Source organism: Coregonus clupeaformis, chromosome 8 (assembly GCF_020615455.1).
Source record: "Coregonus clupeaformis isolate EN_2021a chromosome 8, ASM2061545v1, whole genome shotgun sequence".
NCBI lineage: Eukaryota > Metazoa > Chordata > Actinopteri > Salmoniformes > Salmonidae > Coregonus > Coregonus clupeaformis.
The window spans coordinates 7,451,253-7,468,701 of NC_059199.1; the positions used below are offsets into that span (position 1 = coordinate 7,451,253).

The 17,449-nt window shown below is 46.9% G+C and overlaps 1 protein-coding gene across 15 annotated transcripts in view; it reads right to left on the reverse strand.

Moving 5' to 3' along the window:
* The window catches only part of LOC121572490 (microtubule-actin cross-linking factor 1-like), a 257,852-nt gene that overhangs the window by 117,658 nt on the left and 122,745 nt on the right, over nt 1-17,449 (reverse strand). For 6 of the 15 annotated variants that reach the window (XM_045221760.1, XM_045221756.1, XM_045221752.1 and 3 more), the window contains exons 1-9: nt 13,020-14,703; nt 7,707-7,873; nt 7,498-7,610; nt 7,101-7,207; nt 5,043-5,162; nt 4,625-4,720; nt 2,334-2,461; nt 1,275-1,368; nt 928-1,082 (exon numbers count right to left, since the gene is read on the reverse strand). In XM_045221760.1, coding sequence (XP_045077695.1) covers nt 928-1,082; nt 1,275-1,368; nt 2,334-2,461; nt 4,625-4,720; nt 5,043-5,162; nt 7,101-7,207; nt 7,498-7,610; nt 7,707-7,873; nt 13,020-14,549 — 2,510 coding nt within the window. In that variant the 5' untranslated portion in view covers nt 14,550-14,703. Of the gene's footprint in view, nt 1-927; nt 1,083-1,274; nt 1,369-2,333; nt 2,462-4,624; nt 4,721-5,042; nt 5,163-7,100; nt 7,208-7,497; nt 7,611-7,706; nt 7,874-13,019; nt 14,704-17,449 lie in introns of those variants that run through there. The other 9 variants (XM_045221762.1, XM_045221761.1, XM_045221755.1 and 6 more) reach the window with 2 other exon arrangements.

Genomic DNA, 17,449 nt, shown 5'->3' on the forward strand with positions numbered 1-17,449 from the left:
TTTTGGAGCAGTGGCTTCTTCCTTGCTGAGCGGCCTTTCAGGTTATGTCGATATAGGACACGTTTTACTGTGGTTTCCTCCAGCATCTTCACAAGGTCCTTTGCTGTTGTTCTGGGATTGATTTGCACTTTCCGCACCAAAGTACATTCATCTCTAGGAGACAGAACGCGTCTCCTTCCTGAGCAGTATGACGGCTGCGTGGTCCCATGGTGTTTATACTTACGTACTATTGTTTGTACAGATGAACGTGGTACCTTCAGGCGTTTGAAAATGCTCCCAAGGATGAACCAGACTTGTGGAGGTCTTGGCTGACTTCTTTAGATTTTTCCATGATGTCCAGCAAAGAGGCACTGAGTTTGAAGGTAGGCCTTGAAATGCATCAACTGGTACACCTCCAATTGACTCAAATTATGTCAATTAGCCTATCAGAAGCTTCTAAAGCCATGACATCATTTTCTGGAATTTTCCAAGCTGTTTAAAGGCACTGTCAACTTAGTGTATGTAAACTTCTGACCCACTGGAATTGTGATACAGTGAATTATAAGTGAAATAATCTGTCTGTAAACAAGTGTTGGAAAAATTACTTGTGTCATGCACAAAGTAGATGTCCTAACTGACTTACCAAAACTATAGTTTGTTAACAAGAAATTAGTGGAGTGGTTGAAAAAACAGTTTTAATGACTCTAACCTAAGTGTATGTAAACTTCCGACTTCAACTGTATATACCATTTAGCAGACGCTTTTATCCAAAGTGACTTACAGTCTATGCATGCATACATTTGACATATGGGTCGCCCCAGCGGGAATCAAAGCCACTATCCTGGAGTTGCAAGCACTGTGCTCTACCAACTGAGCTGCAGAGGACCATACTGGACGCACACAGTATAACCAAGCCTAAGTATAACCACCCCCTCTCCCTCCACTGACCTGAAGGCGAGCTGCTCCACCTGGTAGTACTTCTCGTCTCGGAGGATGTGGAGGTCCAGGTTGAGCTGTCTGATCAGAGCCTCACAGTCCTGCAGGTACACCCCCAGCTCTCTCTCACAACGCACCGCCTCGCCACTCTCCACCTGGGACATGTCCTGATGAGGAGTGAGAAGACGGTGTGAAAAGAAGACAAAGAGGAGGGAAAAGGGAGAGATGGTGAAGTACAGTGAAAAGGGCACATAGCTCCGATATAATGGAAATTGAAAAAAACTCAGATAAGCAAGTCCTCATTGAACACGAGAGAGAGAGAAAGAGAGAGAGAGAGACACAGGGATAGCATCACTCACGGCCTGTAGTGTGTTCTTGGCCAGGGTGAGTTTCTCCTCACAGTCCAGGGCCATGTTCTGGATCTTATTGGCCATCTGCAGCAATAACTCCAGTCTGGAGGGAGACGCACAGTATCAGCACAGTGTCAGAGTGTCAACAAGCTCAAAACATTCATTTGTGCGTCCGAAATGGCACCCTATTTACTATACAGTGCACTACTTTTGACCAGGCCCTGGTTAAAAGTAGTGCACTATATAGGGAATAGGGTGCCATTTCATATGCAGCCAGTGTCTATGGAATGTGTTTACTGTACAACCATAACAAATAGTTGAAAAACAACCTAAAAACATCTTCCAGGTAAACAAGTTCTAGGCCTATTGAATTTTAAGACTAAAGTACTAAAGTATCAAGATCAGGACAACAATTCACAATACAACAGAGTACAGATATGTGCAAATTAAAATCAGTGTGAAAACACCTGATTATTATGAGATGTACTGTGTTTTGTGCAGAGATCTGTGCTCATGCACCATGAAGATGTTGCCCTAAGTGAAGTCTGTAATACAGTGTCAGGGTTAGGTTAGAGTGCTCTACAGCGAGCCGCAGGGCCTTCCCTTTCCATAACTACTGGTATAAACAAACTCGAGCTCAAAAATAAGTATTTGGGTTAAAGACGAATTCTGCAGTAGGGGGGAACGGCGCCACTGGCCGTCCCACCACCGTTTTTATTGTTTTTGTTCCCGAGCTGAGGACCGTTGTGCAGCATGGTGAAAAAAAAAGCTCAACATATTATGCTCTTTTATCGCATGTGCAATGATGTCAGAGGGGAAGAAACAGTGTTTGTTGTTTGCATTAACTTCTTTTTTGTTCTAAAACCGCAGACGGACTTGGCTGTTCTACCATTAAGGATTCCAGCTTTAAGGTTATGGTTAGTTATAGGGTTAAGTATGTCTGTGCTGCTGACCTCTCCACAGCGAGCTGCAGGGCCTTCTCTCTCTATAGCTCCTGATGTAAACAAACTCAAACACTAGCAGCAGTAGTAAGGGTTAAGGTCAGGGTTATGGTCTCTGTGTGCTGACCTCTCTACAGCGGGCCGCAGGGCCTTCTCTCTCTCCAGCATTTCCAGGATCAGTTTGCCCCACTCCTCCTCCAGGTCATTGGGGTGCAGGCCCTGGGGCAGCTTGATGCGCCCAAACTCCATCCATACCTGGGGAACACAAACACGCACATATAACTGTAACCTCTATAATACATACAGTGTATTCAGAAAGTACTCAGACCCCTTCACTTATTCCACATTTTGTTATGTTACAGCCTTATTCTAAAATCAATTAAATTGGGGGTTTTCCTCATCAAGCTACACACAATACCCCATAATGACAAAGCAAAACCAGGTTTTTAGAAATGTTTGCAAATATATTAATAATAATAAAAAACTGAAACATCACAAGTATTCAGACACTTTACTCAGTACTTTGTTGAAGCACCTTTGCTAGCGATTACGGCCTTGAGTCTTCTTGGGTATGACGCTACAAGCTTGGCACACCTGTATTTGGGGAGTTTCTCCCATTCTTCTCTGCAGATCCTCTCAAGCTCTGTCAGGTTGTATGGGGAGCATTGCTGCACAGCTATTTTCAGGTCACTCCAGAGATGTTAGATCAGGTTAAAGTCTGGGCTCTGGCTGGTCCACTCAAGGACATTCAGAGACTTGTCTTGGCTGTGTGCTTAGGGTCGTTGTCCTGTTGGAAGGTGAACCTTTGCCCCAGTCTGAGGTCCTGAGTGCTCTGGAGCAGGTTTTCATCAAGGGTCTCTCTGTACTTTGCTCCGTTCATCTTTCCCTCGATCCTGACTAGTCTCCCAGTCCCTGTCGCTGAAAAACATCCCCACAGCATGACGCTGCCACCACCATGCTTCACTGTAGGGATGGTATTGGCCAGGTGATGAGCGGTGCCTGGTTTCCTCCAGACGTGACGCTTGGCATTCAGGTGTCTTTTGGCAAACTCCAAGCGGGCTGTCATGTGCCTTTTACTGAGGAGTGGCTTCCGTCTGGCCATTCCACCATAAAGGCCTGATTGGTGTAGTGCTGCAGAGATGGTTACCCTTCTGGGTTCATGGTCACCTCCCTGACCAAGGCCCTTCTCCCCCGATTGCTCCGTTTGGCGGGGCGGCCAGCTCTAGAAAGAGGCAAACTTCTTCCATTTAAGAATGATGGAGGCCACTGTGTTCTTGGGGACCTTCAATGCTGCTGACATTTTTTGGTACCCTTCCCCAGATCTGTGCCTCGACACAATCCTGTCTCGGAGCTCCACGGACAATTCCTTCGACCTCATGGCTTGGTTTTTGCTCTGACATGCACTGTCAACTGTGGGACCTTATATAGACAGGTGTGTGCCTTTCCAAATCACATCCAATCAATTGAATTTACCACAGGTGGACTCCAATCAAGTTATAGATACATCAAGGATGATCAATGGAAACAGGATGCACCTGAGCTCAGTTTCGAGTCTCATAGCAAAGGGTCTGAATACTTATGTAAATACACTTTTTTAAAATTTTCCTTTGTCATTATTGGGTATTGTGTGTAGATTGATGAGTAAAATGTTTTATTTAATCCATTTTAGAATAAGGCTGTAACGTAACAATGTGGAAAAAGTGAAGGGGTCTGAATACTTTCCGAATGCACTGCATGCCTACATATATTCTTTACTTTTACATACAATATAAAAATAATTAAATATGCAGTACATTATAAATTATGAATTTCGTTGGCAAAGTACATGATTTCGAGTGCAAAGGACCCAAATCTCTCCGAGGTCTTGAAGTATAAACGTTTGGGATGCTTGGGGTTGTGAGTCATGGGAAAGTAGAACCGAGGGGAAATGGAGGAATTATAGTTTGTTGTCTCAAGGCAGTGGCATGGGGTTGAAATGGCCTGGTGCAGAGAACAGAGTGTTCGATCACTCTCTCTCACACACACACACACACAGAGAGTACCCCTGAGGGACTCATGATGCACAGTGTGGCCCGCTCGTGGTGGCAGAAACCAGGTCACCTCTTCATATCCTTTAATCTAGCTCTCTCCATCGCCCTCGTTGGTCATTGAGTTTGAGTTTCAGTTGTCTACAAGACTCATGCCAGCCTAATATGCCATAATATGATTTGATGTTGAAATGAGGCTGTGTTCTCAGGGTAATGATACTTTAGTATCTGCCTGGGTATGTCGTTCAGTCTTTCTGATGGTAAATCGGTCTGTACCATCAACATAGGTTTGCAGTTTCCGCTGACATTTTATAATGCTTGTCGTCATCGAGACGTCTCAATATGTTTTAGAAATCAAAAGTCTCTCTTTCCTCCTCCCTCCATCTCTTACCTCCAGCAGTTTGTAGAGGTGTTCTATGCGACTCTTCTCCATCTCCTTGGCAGGGATCTCTGTCTCTTTGAAATGGACGTACTCATTGTAAAGTGCCTGTGGGACAGTGATCGGGTATTGACAAAAGGTTCGATGTCAATAATAGACAGTCATTTTACATCAAGCAGAAAAGCATTCCTAGTTATCCGGGCCCGTATTCATAAAGCGTCTCAGAGTAGTAGTGCTGAGCTAAAGTGCGGAACTGATCCTAGATCAGCACTCCTATTCTGAGATTACCCACATCCTGTCCCGCTCTCCCTCACCCCCTTCTATCCATTGCCTCCCTCTCTTTCTACCTATCCTTCCTTCTCCTCCATTCTCTTCTTTCATTCTCCCTATTTTATTCTCTCCATCACCATTTCCATCCCTCCCTCTTCACCTTGAGCTCCACAGGGTTCAGTGGGAAGTTCTTGTTGGCCATGAGGGCCGTGTGCTGTCGGCTCCACTGGAGCAGTGTGGAGAAACGAGACTGGTACTCCGCCCAACGGTGGTCCACCTCCTGATAGAGAGAGAGCGAGCGAAAGAGGGAAGGAGGAAGGGGGAAAGGGAGAGCGAGGGGGGATATAGAGAGAGAGCGAGAGAGACAGACAGACAGAGAGGGAGTATAGGACTGGTTCCTTGACAGTCAGCTATCAATATCCTTCAACGGCTGACTGCGATCAATGGAGTTCATTATTGGCTCCACAGCTTTGGCAACATAATGTCCCTTGAGCAGTCATGCCAATAAGAGTTCATATGTCATAATATATTCAAATAGTGTATTCCGAATACATTAGTTCACACAGACTGACCAACTGTACATTAATACAGTGAGGGAAAAAAGTATTTGATCCCCTGCTGATTTTGTACGTTTGCCCACTGAGAGACATCTATAATTTTAATGGTAGGTTTATTTGAACAGTGAGAGACAGAATAACAACAACAAAAATCCAGAAAAACGCATGTCAAAAATGTCATTAATTGATTTGCATTTTAATGAGGGAAATAAGTATTTGACCCCCTCTCAATCAGAAAGATTTCTGGCTCCCAGGTGTCTTTTATACAGGTAATGAGCTGAGATTAGGAGCACACTCTTAAAGGGAGTGCTCCTAATCTCAGCTTGTTACCTGTATAAAAGACACCTGTCCACAGAAGCAATCAATCAATCAGACTCCAAACTCTCCACCATGGCCAAGACCAAAGGGCTCTCCAAGGATGTCAGGGACAAGATTGTAGACCAACACAAGGCTGGAATGGGCTACAAGACCATCGCCAAGCAGCTTGGTGAGAAGGTGACAACAGTTGGTGCGATTATTCGCAAATGAAAGAAACACAAAATAACTCAATCTCCCTCGGCCTGGGGCTCCATGCAAGATCTCACCTCGTGGAGTTGCAATGATCATGAGAAAGGTGAGGAATCAGCCCAGAACTACACGACAGGATCTTGTCAATGATCTCAAGGCAGCTGGGACCATAGTCACCAAGAAAACAATTGGTAACACACTACGCCGTGAAGGACTGAAATCCTGCAGCGCCCGCAAGGTCCCCCTGCTCAAGAAAGCACATATACAGGCCCGTTTGAAGTTTGCCAATGAACATCTGAATGATTCAGAGGAGAACTGGGTGAAAGTGTTGTGGTCAGATTAGACCAAAATTGAGCTCTTTGGCATCAACTCAACTCGCCGTGTTTGGAGGAGGAGGAATGCTGCCTATGACCCCAAGAACACCATCCCCACCGTCAAACATGGAGGTGGAAACATTATGCTTTGGGGGTGTTTTTCTGCTAAGGGGACAGGACAATTTTACCGCATCAAAGGGACGATGGACGGGCCATGTACCGTCAAATCTTGGGTGAGAACCTCCTTCTCTCAGCCAGGGCATTGAAAATGGGTCGTGGATGGGTATTCCAGCATGACAATGACCCAAAACACACGGCCAAGGCAACAAAGGAGTGGCTCAAGAAGAAGCACATTAAGGTCCTGGAGTGGCCTAGCCAGTCTCCAGACCTTAATCCCATAGAAAATCTGTGGAGGGAGCTGAAGGTTCGAGTTGCCAAACGTCAGCCTCGAAACCTTAATGACTTGGAGAAGATCTGCAAAGAGGAGTGGAACAAAATCCCTCCTGAGATGTGTGCAAACCTGGTGTCCAACTACAAGAAACGTCTGACCTCTGTGATTGCCAACAAGGGTTTTGCCACCAAGTACTAAATCGTGTTTTGCAGAGGGGTCAAATACTTATTTCCCTCATTAAAATGCAAATCAATTTATAACATTTTTGACATGCGTTTTTCTGGATTTTTGTTGTTATTCTGTCTCTCAGGTTCAAATAAACCTACAATTAAAATTATAGACTGATCATGTCTTTGTCAGTGGTCAAACGTACAAAATCAGCAGGGGATCAAATACTTTTTTTCCCTCACTGTACATACTAATGTTAATGTGAGAGGAGTAGAACATACATGTGCTGCGATGCCCTCTCCTCCCTCAGGGATCTTGGGGAAGGCATCGTAGATGGAGGAAACGTATGTGATGACAGACTTCTCATCTGGAGACGGAACATCCACATCTAGAGAGAGAGAAAGAGAGAGAAAGCGGTAGGAGGAGATGAAAGGGGGAGCGGAAAGGTCAACATGATATAAACGGTAGGGAGACCAAAAAAAAGAGAGGCAGACCAACAGAACACAGAGGCACACAGACAGTATCATGAAGTACACTAGTCTCACGATACCAGACCTGTCAACACCGTAAAACGGCTGGAGTCGAGAAGTACACAGACAGATAGACAGAAACATAGACAGACAGAAACACAGACGGACAGAAACACAAAGACAGACAGACAGGCAGACAGACAGTTACCTTCAGCGTCCAGTAGTCTGGTCACCCCTAGCGACTCGCCAATCTCAAAGGCCTGCTCCAGGTTGTCAAGGTTACTCTGCTGCGCCACCACCTCCATATCAATCAGGTCTGGCCTGAAGACCACCAGAGAGGGAGACAGGGGGGGTCAGAACTGAAAGTGTGGGTGTATCTGCATCTCAGTGTGTGTGTGTGTGTGTGTGTGTGTATACCTGAATCGGTGGAGCAGGGCGTTGAACATGCGTCCGTCGCTCCAGGAAGAGGAGAAGTTGGTACAGCGGAGGCCAGGCCAACCCTCTGTGGCCTGCTGGCTCCATAACAACAGCTTCTCCTTAGCTGTCAGATCCCCTGACTCACCACTCACATAGATCTCTGATATCTGGAATACAGGAGGAGAGGATAGGGTTATTAATATATTATGAATACACAGATCTGGTGAGACCAGAGGAGAGGTGAGGGTTAATAAATATGTGATATACAGTACCAGTCAAAAGTTTGGACACACCTACTCATTCAAGGGTGTGTCTTTATTTTTACTATTTTCTACATTGTAGAATAATAGTGAAGACATCAAAACTATGAAATAACACATATGGAATCATGTATTAAAAACGTGTTAAACAAATCAAAATATATTTTATATTTGAGATTCTTCAAAGTAGACACCCTTTACCTTGATGACAGCTTTGCACATTCTTAGCATTCTCTCAACCAGTTTCATGAGGTAGTCACCTGGAATGCATTTCAATTAACAGGTGTGCCTTCTTAAAAGTGCATTTGTGGAATTTCTTTCCTTCTTAATGCGTTTGCGCCAATCAGTTGTGTTGTGACAAGGTAGGAGTGGTATACTGAAGATAGCCCTATTTGGTAAAAGACCAAATCCATTTTACGGCAAGAACAGCTCAAATAAGCAAAGAGAAATGACAGCCCATCATTACTTTAAGACATGAAGGTCAGTCAAACCTGGAAAATGTCAAGAACTTTGAATGTTTCTTCAAGTGCAGTCGCAAAAACCATAAAGCGCTATGATGAAACTGCCTCTCATGAGGACCGCCACAGGAAAACGAAGACCCAGAGTTACCTTTGCTGCAGAGGATAAGCTCATTAGAGTTAAATGCACCTCAGATTGCAGCCCAAATAAATGCTTCACAGAGTTCAAGTAACAGACACATCTCAACATCAACTGTTCAGAGGAGACTGCATGAATCAGGCGTTGATGGTCGAATTGCTGCAAAGAAACCACTACTAAAGGACACCAATAAGAAGAAGAGACTTGCTTGGGCCAAGAAACACGAGCAATGGACAATAGACAGGTGGAAATCTGTCCTTTGGTCTGATGAGTCCAAATTTGAGATTTTTGGTTCCAACAGCTGTGTCTTTGTGAGACGCAGAGTAGGTGAACGGATGATCCCCGCATGTGCGGTTCCCACCGTAAAGCATGGAGGAAGAGGTGTGATGGTGTGGGGGTGCTTTGCTGGTGACACTGTCGGTGATTAATTTAGAATTCAAAGCACACTTAACCAGCATGGCTACCACAGCATTCTGTAGTGATACACCCTCCCATCTGGTTTGCGCTTAGTGGGACTATAATTTGTTTTTCAACAGGACAATAACCCAACACACCTCCAGGCTATGTAAGGGCTATATGACCAAGAAGTGTGATGAGTGCTGCATCAGATGACCTGGCCTCCACAATCACCCCACCTCAACCCAATTGAGATGGTTTGGGATGAGTTGGACCGCAGAGTGAAGGAAAAGCAGCCAACAAGTGCTCAGCATATGTGGGAACTCCTTCAAGACTGTTGGAAAATAATTCCTCATGGTTGAGAGAATGCCAAGAGTGTGCAAAGCTGCCATCAAGGCAAAGGGTGGCTACTTCGAAGAATCTAAAATATATTTTGATTTGTTTAACACTTTTTTGGTTACTACATGATTCCATATGTGTTATTTCATAGTTTTGATGCCTTCACTATTATTCTACAATGTAGAAAATAGTCAAAATTAAGAAAAACCCTTGAATGAGCAAGTGTGTCCAAACGTTTGACTGGTAGTGTACATATTGGGATGACTTTGCTTGGATCCATCCATAAGTAATGTTATTGGTATAAGGTTCCAAATATGAACTATTTCATGGTCAAAGGATGCCTGCTCTTACTGTATAATCGTGGTAACGAAAAACACAACAGCTGGCACATATACACACCATTTCCCTTTATGGGCAAACATTCATTATACACTACATTATCCTATCTCATATTCATGCCATTGTCCTATTATGAGTCTGTAACCCACAGTGTGCATTAATTACTCTGTTTCAAACATATAGTGTCTTTAGTGTCATGACTTAAATGAATGAACAATCACTGTGCCCCTATTTCACACAGGCACACACGGATGTACGTGACACACAAACGTACACACACAGTGAGTCAGCAGAAATGTATCAACGTGCTAGTCTTTTATTCAACTTGTCATCTTTGTTCCGATCCTTCTTCTCCTTTAATCAATAGGCCTTAAGCCCGAGCCAATGTTCTATTATTTTCTCTTTCGGTCTCTCATTATTCTGGCCAGCTCATTAACTTGTTTTCTCACCACAATATCCCCCTCTCCCCCCCCCCCACTTCATTCCTTCTTCTATCTGTCACTTTAGCTTTTCTCCTCATTTGATCTGTTCTTCCTCAAACACTGCCTCGTTCTGATTCATTCGTCTCGCCTTCACATCAATCTGCTGTTTCACTCCTCCTTTTCTACCCTCTCTTTTCTTTTTGAGGTCAAAGCGCTTATAACCTCCTTAAGCCAACCGTCCTCCACCTCCCCCCTCCCCACTCTTCCCTTTTTCCCTTTACTTTCTTCTTTCTTTCTTTAATCTGTTCATCATGACAAAGGGTGGCTGTTGTATATGCAGTATCTGGCAGTGCCTGGTTCTTGTCATCAGTATTCCTCTGTCATCCCCTTTTCTCACTTCCTGTCTTGCCTGCCCGCCCGCCCGCCCTCCGTCAGTCAGTCTGTCTGTCTCTCGGGTGCTAATATAGAACAGAATGAAAGTCCAGTGAGTGCCAGGAGACTGCAGCAACAGCCAAAAGAGAAGGAGAGAGAGAGAGAGAGGGGATGAGAGCGGGAGAGGAGGAATGGCCTGCAAACAAGAGAGAGCAAAACCAGCCCTGCATAAACTAATAAGGCTAGACATGCACATGCACATACAGTACAAACCATACACACCGACAGCAAACACGCAGACAGACACACACCTGTGTGTACCCCAAAACACAGCTCCTCCGTGGCGCGAGCCTCTTATAGTAAAGATTATCAAGGCAAGGCCATACACTACAAACTGACTGGCAATAAACAACAGAGTCAAGCACAGCCTTACTCTACCATCCTGTGTAGCTCAGTTTCCCCCCTGCAACCCATAACCTGTTTAGAATACTGCAGCTGGTGATTGGACCACATACCACATACTGTATGCTTGCACTGCCCAATTAAAATCTTCATACATAATTGCCACCTTCTCATGGACACGTTTGTCATAAATTCTGAACCAGGTATTATGAGTAATATGGTTGTTTTGGGTAACATATGGTAGCGATTTTACACTGTCAAAACAGGGCACATAGTGTCAATTAGCTGGTGACATCATGCTTAAATCAGACACTACCAAACACTAACAGACACACCGTCACCGACACACACACGAGCAGCCAGAGGCCTGCTGCCACCCAGGAGTCCTGATAAGTGCCAACAGACACACTATGAACGCTCTTTAAGATGGCGTAACCCTCGAATACACGCATCAAAGTATGTTCAAGTACAACATACAGTCCTTGTTTACATTGGACCACTGACAAGTTCTGTTTCATAAATATTTTTAATTGTATACTGAGCTCCTGTTGGGCATTTCATTTACTCTGACTCATTCTCTCACCGTCTCGTGATTGTTGAGTCAGTGCCTTAACATGCTCACACACACACAGCTTCAGAGACAGCAAGGTAGTGCTATCACCATTGACTAGAATGGCTATAAAAACACATTTACTGTACACTGCTATGATACACTAGCCCCCTGGGGCTCAGAACAGGCTCCATTTAAAGAAAGAGTCCTTTGAAGTAGGAAGAGCGATGGGAGAGAGAGGGGTGGATGGAGAGGGAGGGAGAAAGAGAGAAAATGGAGGATAGGCAGGGAGAGAGACGAGGAGATATTTAGATACAGTAGTTGATGGGGAGAGAGAACGAGACGGACAGAATACACCAAATACAGAAAAAGAGGGGATAGAGAGAGGGATAGAGACAAAGAGAGAGTGGGATGGATATAAAGGGTTTGGAATCCCCCTCTGAGGCTAGATGTAGCAGTATAGTGTTGATGAATGCGCATCTGAAATCCCTATTTATTCAGATGAGGGCAGCCCAGACATTGCCAAAAAGGCAGCCGCCACGTACGTACACACACCACACCCACCCACCCACACACTCGAGAAAGAGCCAGAACTATTGATCGTTACCTGGCTAAAACACTCGTAAACGGGAGCCTCTGCGGAGACCGGGCTCTAAGCAACTGAGTGTGTGTGTGTGTGTGTGTGTGTGTGTGTGTGTGTGTGTGTGTGTGGGGGGTGGGTGTGGGTCTTGCTTTCCCCGTGACTCAGCACCGCGCATCAAATGAGACACACAGGCCCAAAGAGAACATAACGTCATACCATCACAGCATACATAATATACTGACGGCCGGGTGCTACAGGTCGGCAGCCATGAAGGGAGTTTCCTGCTGTCAATGTAAAGCACTTTGAGCAAGAAAGGTACTATATCAACTAACTACCATTACCAATTGAGGTTAATTATTGGTAACAACAGTGAAAGGGTCACCAGCAACTGTGGGGTTAAAGACCTACAATAGAGTAGGCATAGGGGTAGAATTACTAGAACCGACATTACCATTAAAGTTACTGTAATAATATTTCTATGACAGTTGGTCCTTTCATTGAACAGCTTATTGCGATGGAGCTCAAATGAGGCCATTGAATCCCCCCCCCCCACCCCCACGACACACACACATCATTGTGTGAGCCGTATGATCTCATAAACCAATACATAATTGCAAAATAACACATTTCAGTATGCTGTCAGGAACCCTGCCATTTGAGGAAACACACACACACACAGTCAGAAGTAACAGAGGAAAGAGTGGGCGTGTGAGGAAAATAATGAGTGATGGAGAAGCGAGAGAAGGGGGAGAGATGCAGAGAAGGTCTGTGCTGTGCTGATTAGGCTCTGGGGACAGACTCCGGAAGGATGAGAAGATGCAGAGTGCCTTCTGCAGGGCTGACAACCAGGACACACACACACACACAAAATCTCTCTGACACAAAGTTGTGTGACAGTAGTATACAAGCCGTAAAAGGGCAACACACATTCATAAATATGCTCTCCCGCCCTGATCCTGGACAAGCCCCCAAATATCTAGCCTACATTTCCACTTCCACAAGTAAAAGAGAGCGAGCGGAAAAGAGAAGGAAAGAGAAAAAGATGCCGCTGACCTGAGGGAACTGCTTTGTGGGGAACTGGGGTGGAGATAGAGGACTGTCCGTTGCAGAGTCCAGTCCCTCTCTGGAGCTTTCCCAGTCTACCTGGGTGGCGCCCCCTGCCTCTGGGGAGGTTAGTGGCAGGTCGCTGGCATAGCCCGAGGACAGAGGGTCCTGTACCGAGGGTCCCTCAACCGTCGTAGTTTCCTGGGTCCCCATAAGGTTGGTTGTCATATTGGGACCAGAGGTGTCCATTTTGGCTCTACTTTGGGTCAAGCCAACCCTGCTTACCTGGGTGACTCCCCCAGTCTCTGGGGATGTGAGTGGCAGATCGTTGGCATAACCAGAGGAAAGAGGGTTCCGTATTAATAGTCCCTGTTGGACCTGTGCTGGTTTATCCAGACTGAGTTCCTTGACTTTTGTAGTTTCCTGTGTCCCCATAAGGAAAGTGGTCCTGGCATCCATTTTGGCTCTCCTGCGGTCTTCCTCAGAGAGTTGAACTTTGTTTCCAGTCACTGTGCCTTCCTTGACTTCTGTAGTTTCCCGGGTCCCCAGACGTTTAGCTGTCTTATGCGGACTGGAGGCGTCAATTTTGGCTTTCATGATGTCTTCCTCAGAAAGCTGTACTTTGAGGATTTTCCCAGTCACTGGGGATGCGGCTGGAGGTTCGGCACGTACCTCTACTTCTACCTCTTTATCATGGTAACTGTCCCCTCTCCAAACCGGGGACCCAAAGTCACTGGGGTAGACTGTCCTCACAACACACAGCCGGCCCTCCACCTCGCGAATGTGGACCACCCCTTTGCGCTCCTTTTCCGAAGGGGCGTTAAAAGCAACCCCCAGAGTCCCTGCTAGCCAACCCCCACCTTCATCCTCTTTCTCTCGTTTTTTCTCTCGTTCCCTTTCTTTCTTGGGTCTTAGTATACAAGGCCTCTCCAGGACCCCTTGTTCTCGCTCCCTGACTTTGCAGACCCGACCCCCACCAGGGGTGGTGTACACCTGGGACGGGAAAGATGGGTCAGGGTTGTCTGCGGACGGGGTGGGATCCTCACTGGGTTGCCCTTGGCTGCTTGGGGCCTCTATGGTACTGCTCGTCCCCCCTTCCTCACTCCCAGCTCCGGGGTAGGACACCCTTCTCCACACTGGGCTTGGCTCAGGGGACAGCACTCTGCTACCACCCAACCCCCCCATGCTGTCGCTTGTGGAGTCAGCACAGAGAGCACTGGGAAGGGGTAGTCTGGATTGAGTTTGGACATGAGGCACGGTTAAATTGGTGATTTTGGCTCCGACATCACTCATAGTGTTGAACGAGGCGGTGGTCGCCTCTGTGACAGTACCTCTGTCCTCCTCCTCTTCATCCTCTTCCTCTGGTATGTTGCTTATCCTTATGCTTTCCACTTCCGAGCCTACCGACTCTCTTTTCTGGTGCTTCTTTCCTTTGCGTTTCCGCCGGAAGCGGAGGCGCCGTTTGGGGTTGGGGGACAGTGGGGGTAAGCCGTGTCCTCCCTCCCTAGGAGGCCTCACACAACCCATAGAGCTTCCCATCTCAGAGTGAATGACAGAGGGAAGGGACAGAGGCGGCAAAAATAGAAAGCAAAACAGACAGTCAGATGGACAGGCAGATCAGAGCAGCAGAGAGTGACAGACAAAAGCGATATCAATGTGACACCTGCTCTCGGTGTGACGTTAGTGATAGCAGGTTTAGCTCCAGTTGCTTGCCAGGAGTATAGAAAATGACAATGAAGAGACGGGATGGGCTCTCGTCACCTTCTCATAGTGTCTGGTTCAGTCCACCCGGCCGAGGTGCTTGCTGCAGGCTTGCGTGTCACAGCTCTCGTCTGTCAGTATGTGTTCCTCTCCCCGCCTTTCCTCCCCCTCTTCCTCTTCTCCTCCTCTCTTTGCAGCTGTTGCCTCACCTCACATATGCTCAGGCAACACCGCGGTCAGCCCTGCTCGCTCTCCGAGGCCCCCCACTGTCGCTATGCCTCTATGGGCAGGTCACGGACGTCCCAGTAGGGTAACAGCACTCACGACAAGGACACTGAAGGCAGAAACATGTCAGCAGACTCCGCACAGCTTAAGAGAAAATAGATTTGGCTCAGGCAGTTCATTCATCCAAGTTTTGACAGGTGAGAACGAAAGTCAATGTAGCTCATACATACTACATGTTGAATGAGGCTATGAGAGTCGGAGTAGGAGACGGTGAGTCAGAGCACTGCAGATGTGTCCTTTTCAGCCCATCAGTCGTTTCATACACACAATGTCGGAGTGTGTGTATGTGTGTGTGAGAGAAGTCCATGGGGTTTCTGGCGTTACCTGCGATGGAATCAGTGCTTGTCTCATCTCATATCTGCAATTCCTCAGAGGGTGAGATGCGAGGGAGCTGCAGTGCAGACACACACACACATGCAGTGTGTGACTCAGTGCACATCATCCCAGTCGCTCAGCAGCGGAAAAAAGATCACGTCATATGCAATTCCGCTCTGTTTCCGCCATCCTGCACACACACACACACACACACAGTTTGTTTGCAATACGTTTCCCTGTCGTTCCGGGGGTACTGTAATCCAAGTACTTTATACAGGCTCGCCTCCAGGTATCCAGAATCATATATTATTAATAACTCTCCGCTCTTGCGATAATGTTATTGCTGTCAGCGCCGTAACGGTCAACAACAGTCATAGTAGTAGCGGTGGTGATAGCATTAGCTCTGTAGTAGCCAGTGGTGTCCCATTCTGCCAAGACAGCATGCTAATATCCACTATCCGGATTGGTGGTGGGAGATAGTGGACAGTCCGCCAATACTCTGACAGATTGTTAAAAACTCAGAGTCTCAACGGCGTCTCCCACGATCCCCCCTGTTCATGGAGTCGCTGCGTCATGTGGTGTTTGATTTCCTTCAGTTCACACGGTTGTTAACCACAGAGAGGTCTCAGTACGAAGGAAACCTCCTGGGATAGTTGAATGAGCGTTAAGTCAACGTTATGGTGCTGACTTGGAAGTCTCCAGGTGATAAGGGTAACCATGGGACCAGGAAGAGAGGTGATGAGATTCTGAACTGTAGGTGTCTTGCATTATCCTTCTTCGACCATCATTCAATGACTACAATCACACATTGCATTAGGAGTGGTAAGATACCTGTAGCGTTGTCTCATAGAAAAGCCAGACAACTCGGGAAGCTGGTAGTGGTTCCTGTAGCTTTGTCTCTGGTACTGTATCAGGTTAAAATCCAGAGCATGTCGAGTTAAGGAGTAGAGACCCCACCTTTCGCTTTCCAGACGTCACGTGGCTCCCCCCTGGATACCGGCCTTGATCTTATCCCCCCTCCGATGGAGGATTGCTGGGAGATCGTGCTGGTGCTATCCAATCACTAACCCCTCAGTCCATCTCCAACCTTGTCACTGTCTGTCAGCCAGGCAGGCTTTTTCAGTCATCCCTGCAGCAGTCTTTGACACTGCTCCAGTACTCCAGTATATAAGCATCCACGCTCATCCAGGTCTGTATGTGTTCCCAGTATGATTCCACAGGCGTGCATGCAAAGAGGGTCTGGTTGCAGACAGCCAAGCAGGCAGACAGGCGGTTGGTTAAAAAGGCACTCCTTCTCCACTCGTCTCCTCTGGTCTGGTTAATCGAATGACCAGCGATGGCTGGGCTGGGCTACAGTAGGCTGGGCTACAGGAAGCTAGCCTACAGGAGTAGGCTAAACTGGGTTAGACTTGGTTAGGGAAGGTTCAGTATCCCCAGCTTTAGCCGCCCTCCTAACGCTGCCTGCAAACGAACAGCTGACTGGGTAAGGCAAAGGCAGAGGATTAGTCCGGTAGTCTGGAGCTCCTTGGCTAGTTATAGAGAGAGATGGAGGAGGAGAGGGGGATCCGGATGAAGGGAGAACAAGGTCCCGGTCAGACAGGAATGGTCGGATTGATCCAATTTATACGGTGTTCCCGGTAGAGAAGCGAAATATGTGTGTGTGTGTGTGTGTGTGTGTATGTGCAGCTGAAGAGAGAGCAAGAGCGTGTGTGTATGCCTGCAGGGCTGGGCGATCCTCTGATCAGCTGTGTGTGTGTATGAATCCTCTATGTGTGTACGTAAGCCGAGGTCTGTAGATCCAGGGGAAAGCGGGAGCCACAGTGACAGCAGGCAGCCTGTATTCCTCTCGCTCTCGCTGGCTTCTCTCGTTCGTGCTCTCGCTCGCAGGCACCGGCAGAGAGAAAAACACTTTATCTTCAGGCTGCTGCAGCTTCACAACCTCTGCTGCTCTAGCTTTCTTTCTCCCTCCCTCCTCTTTTCTCCTCCTCCTATCCACTTCCTTGTGCCTCCCTCCCTCCTCCTCACTCTCTGCTGCTCTCTTGGTGTGAGACACACACCGATATGCTATATTTTTTTGGTCCGATACCGAATCAGAATTTTTCTGTGGTTGGGGGGGGGGGCAAAGTTTACCGATACGA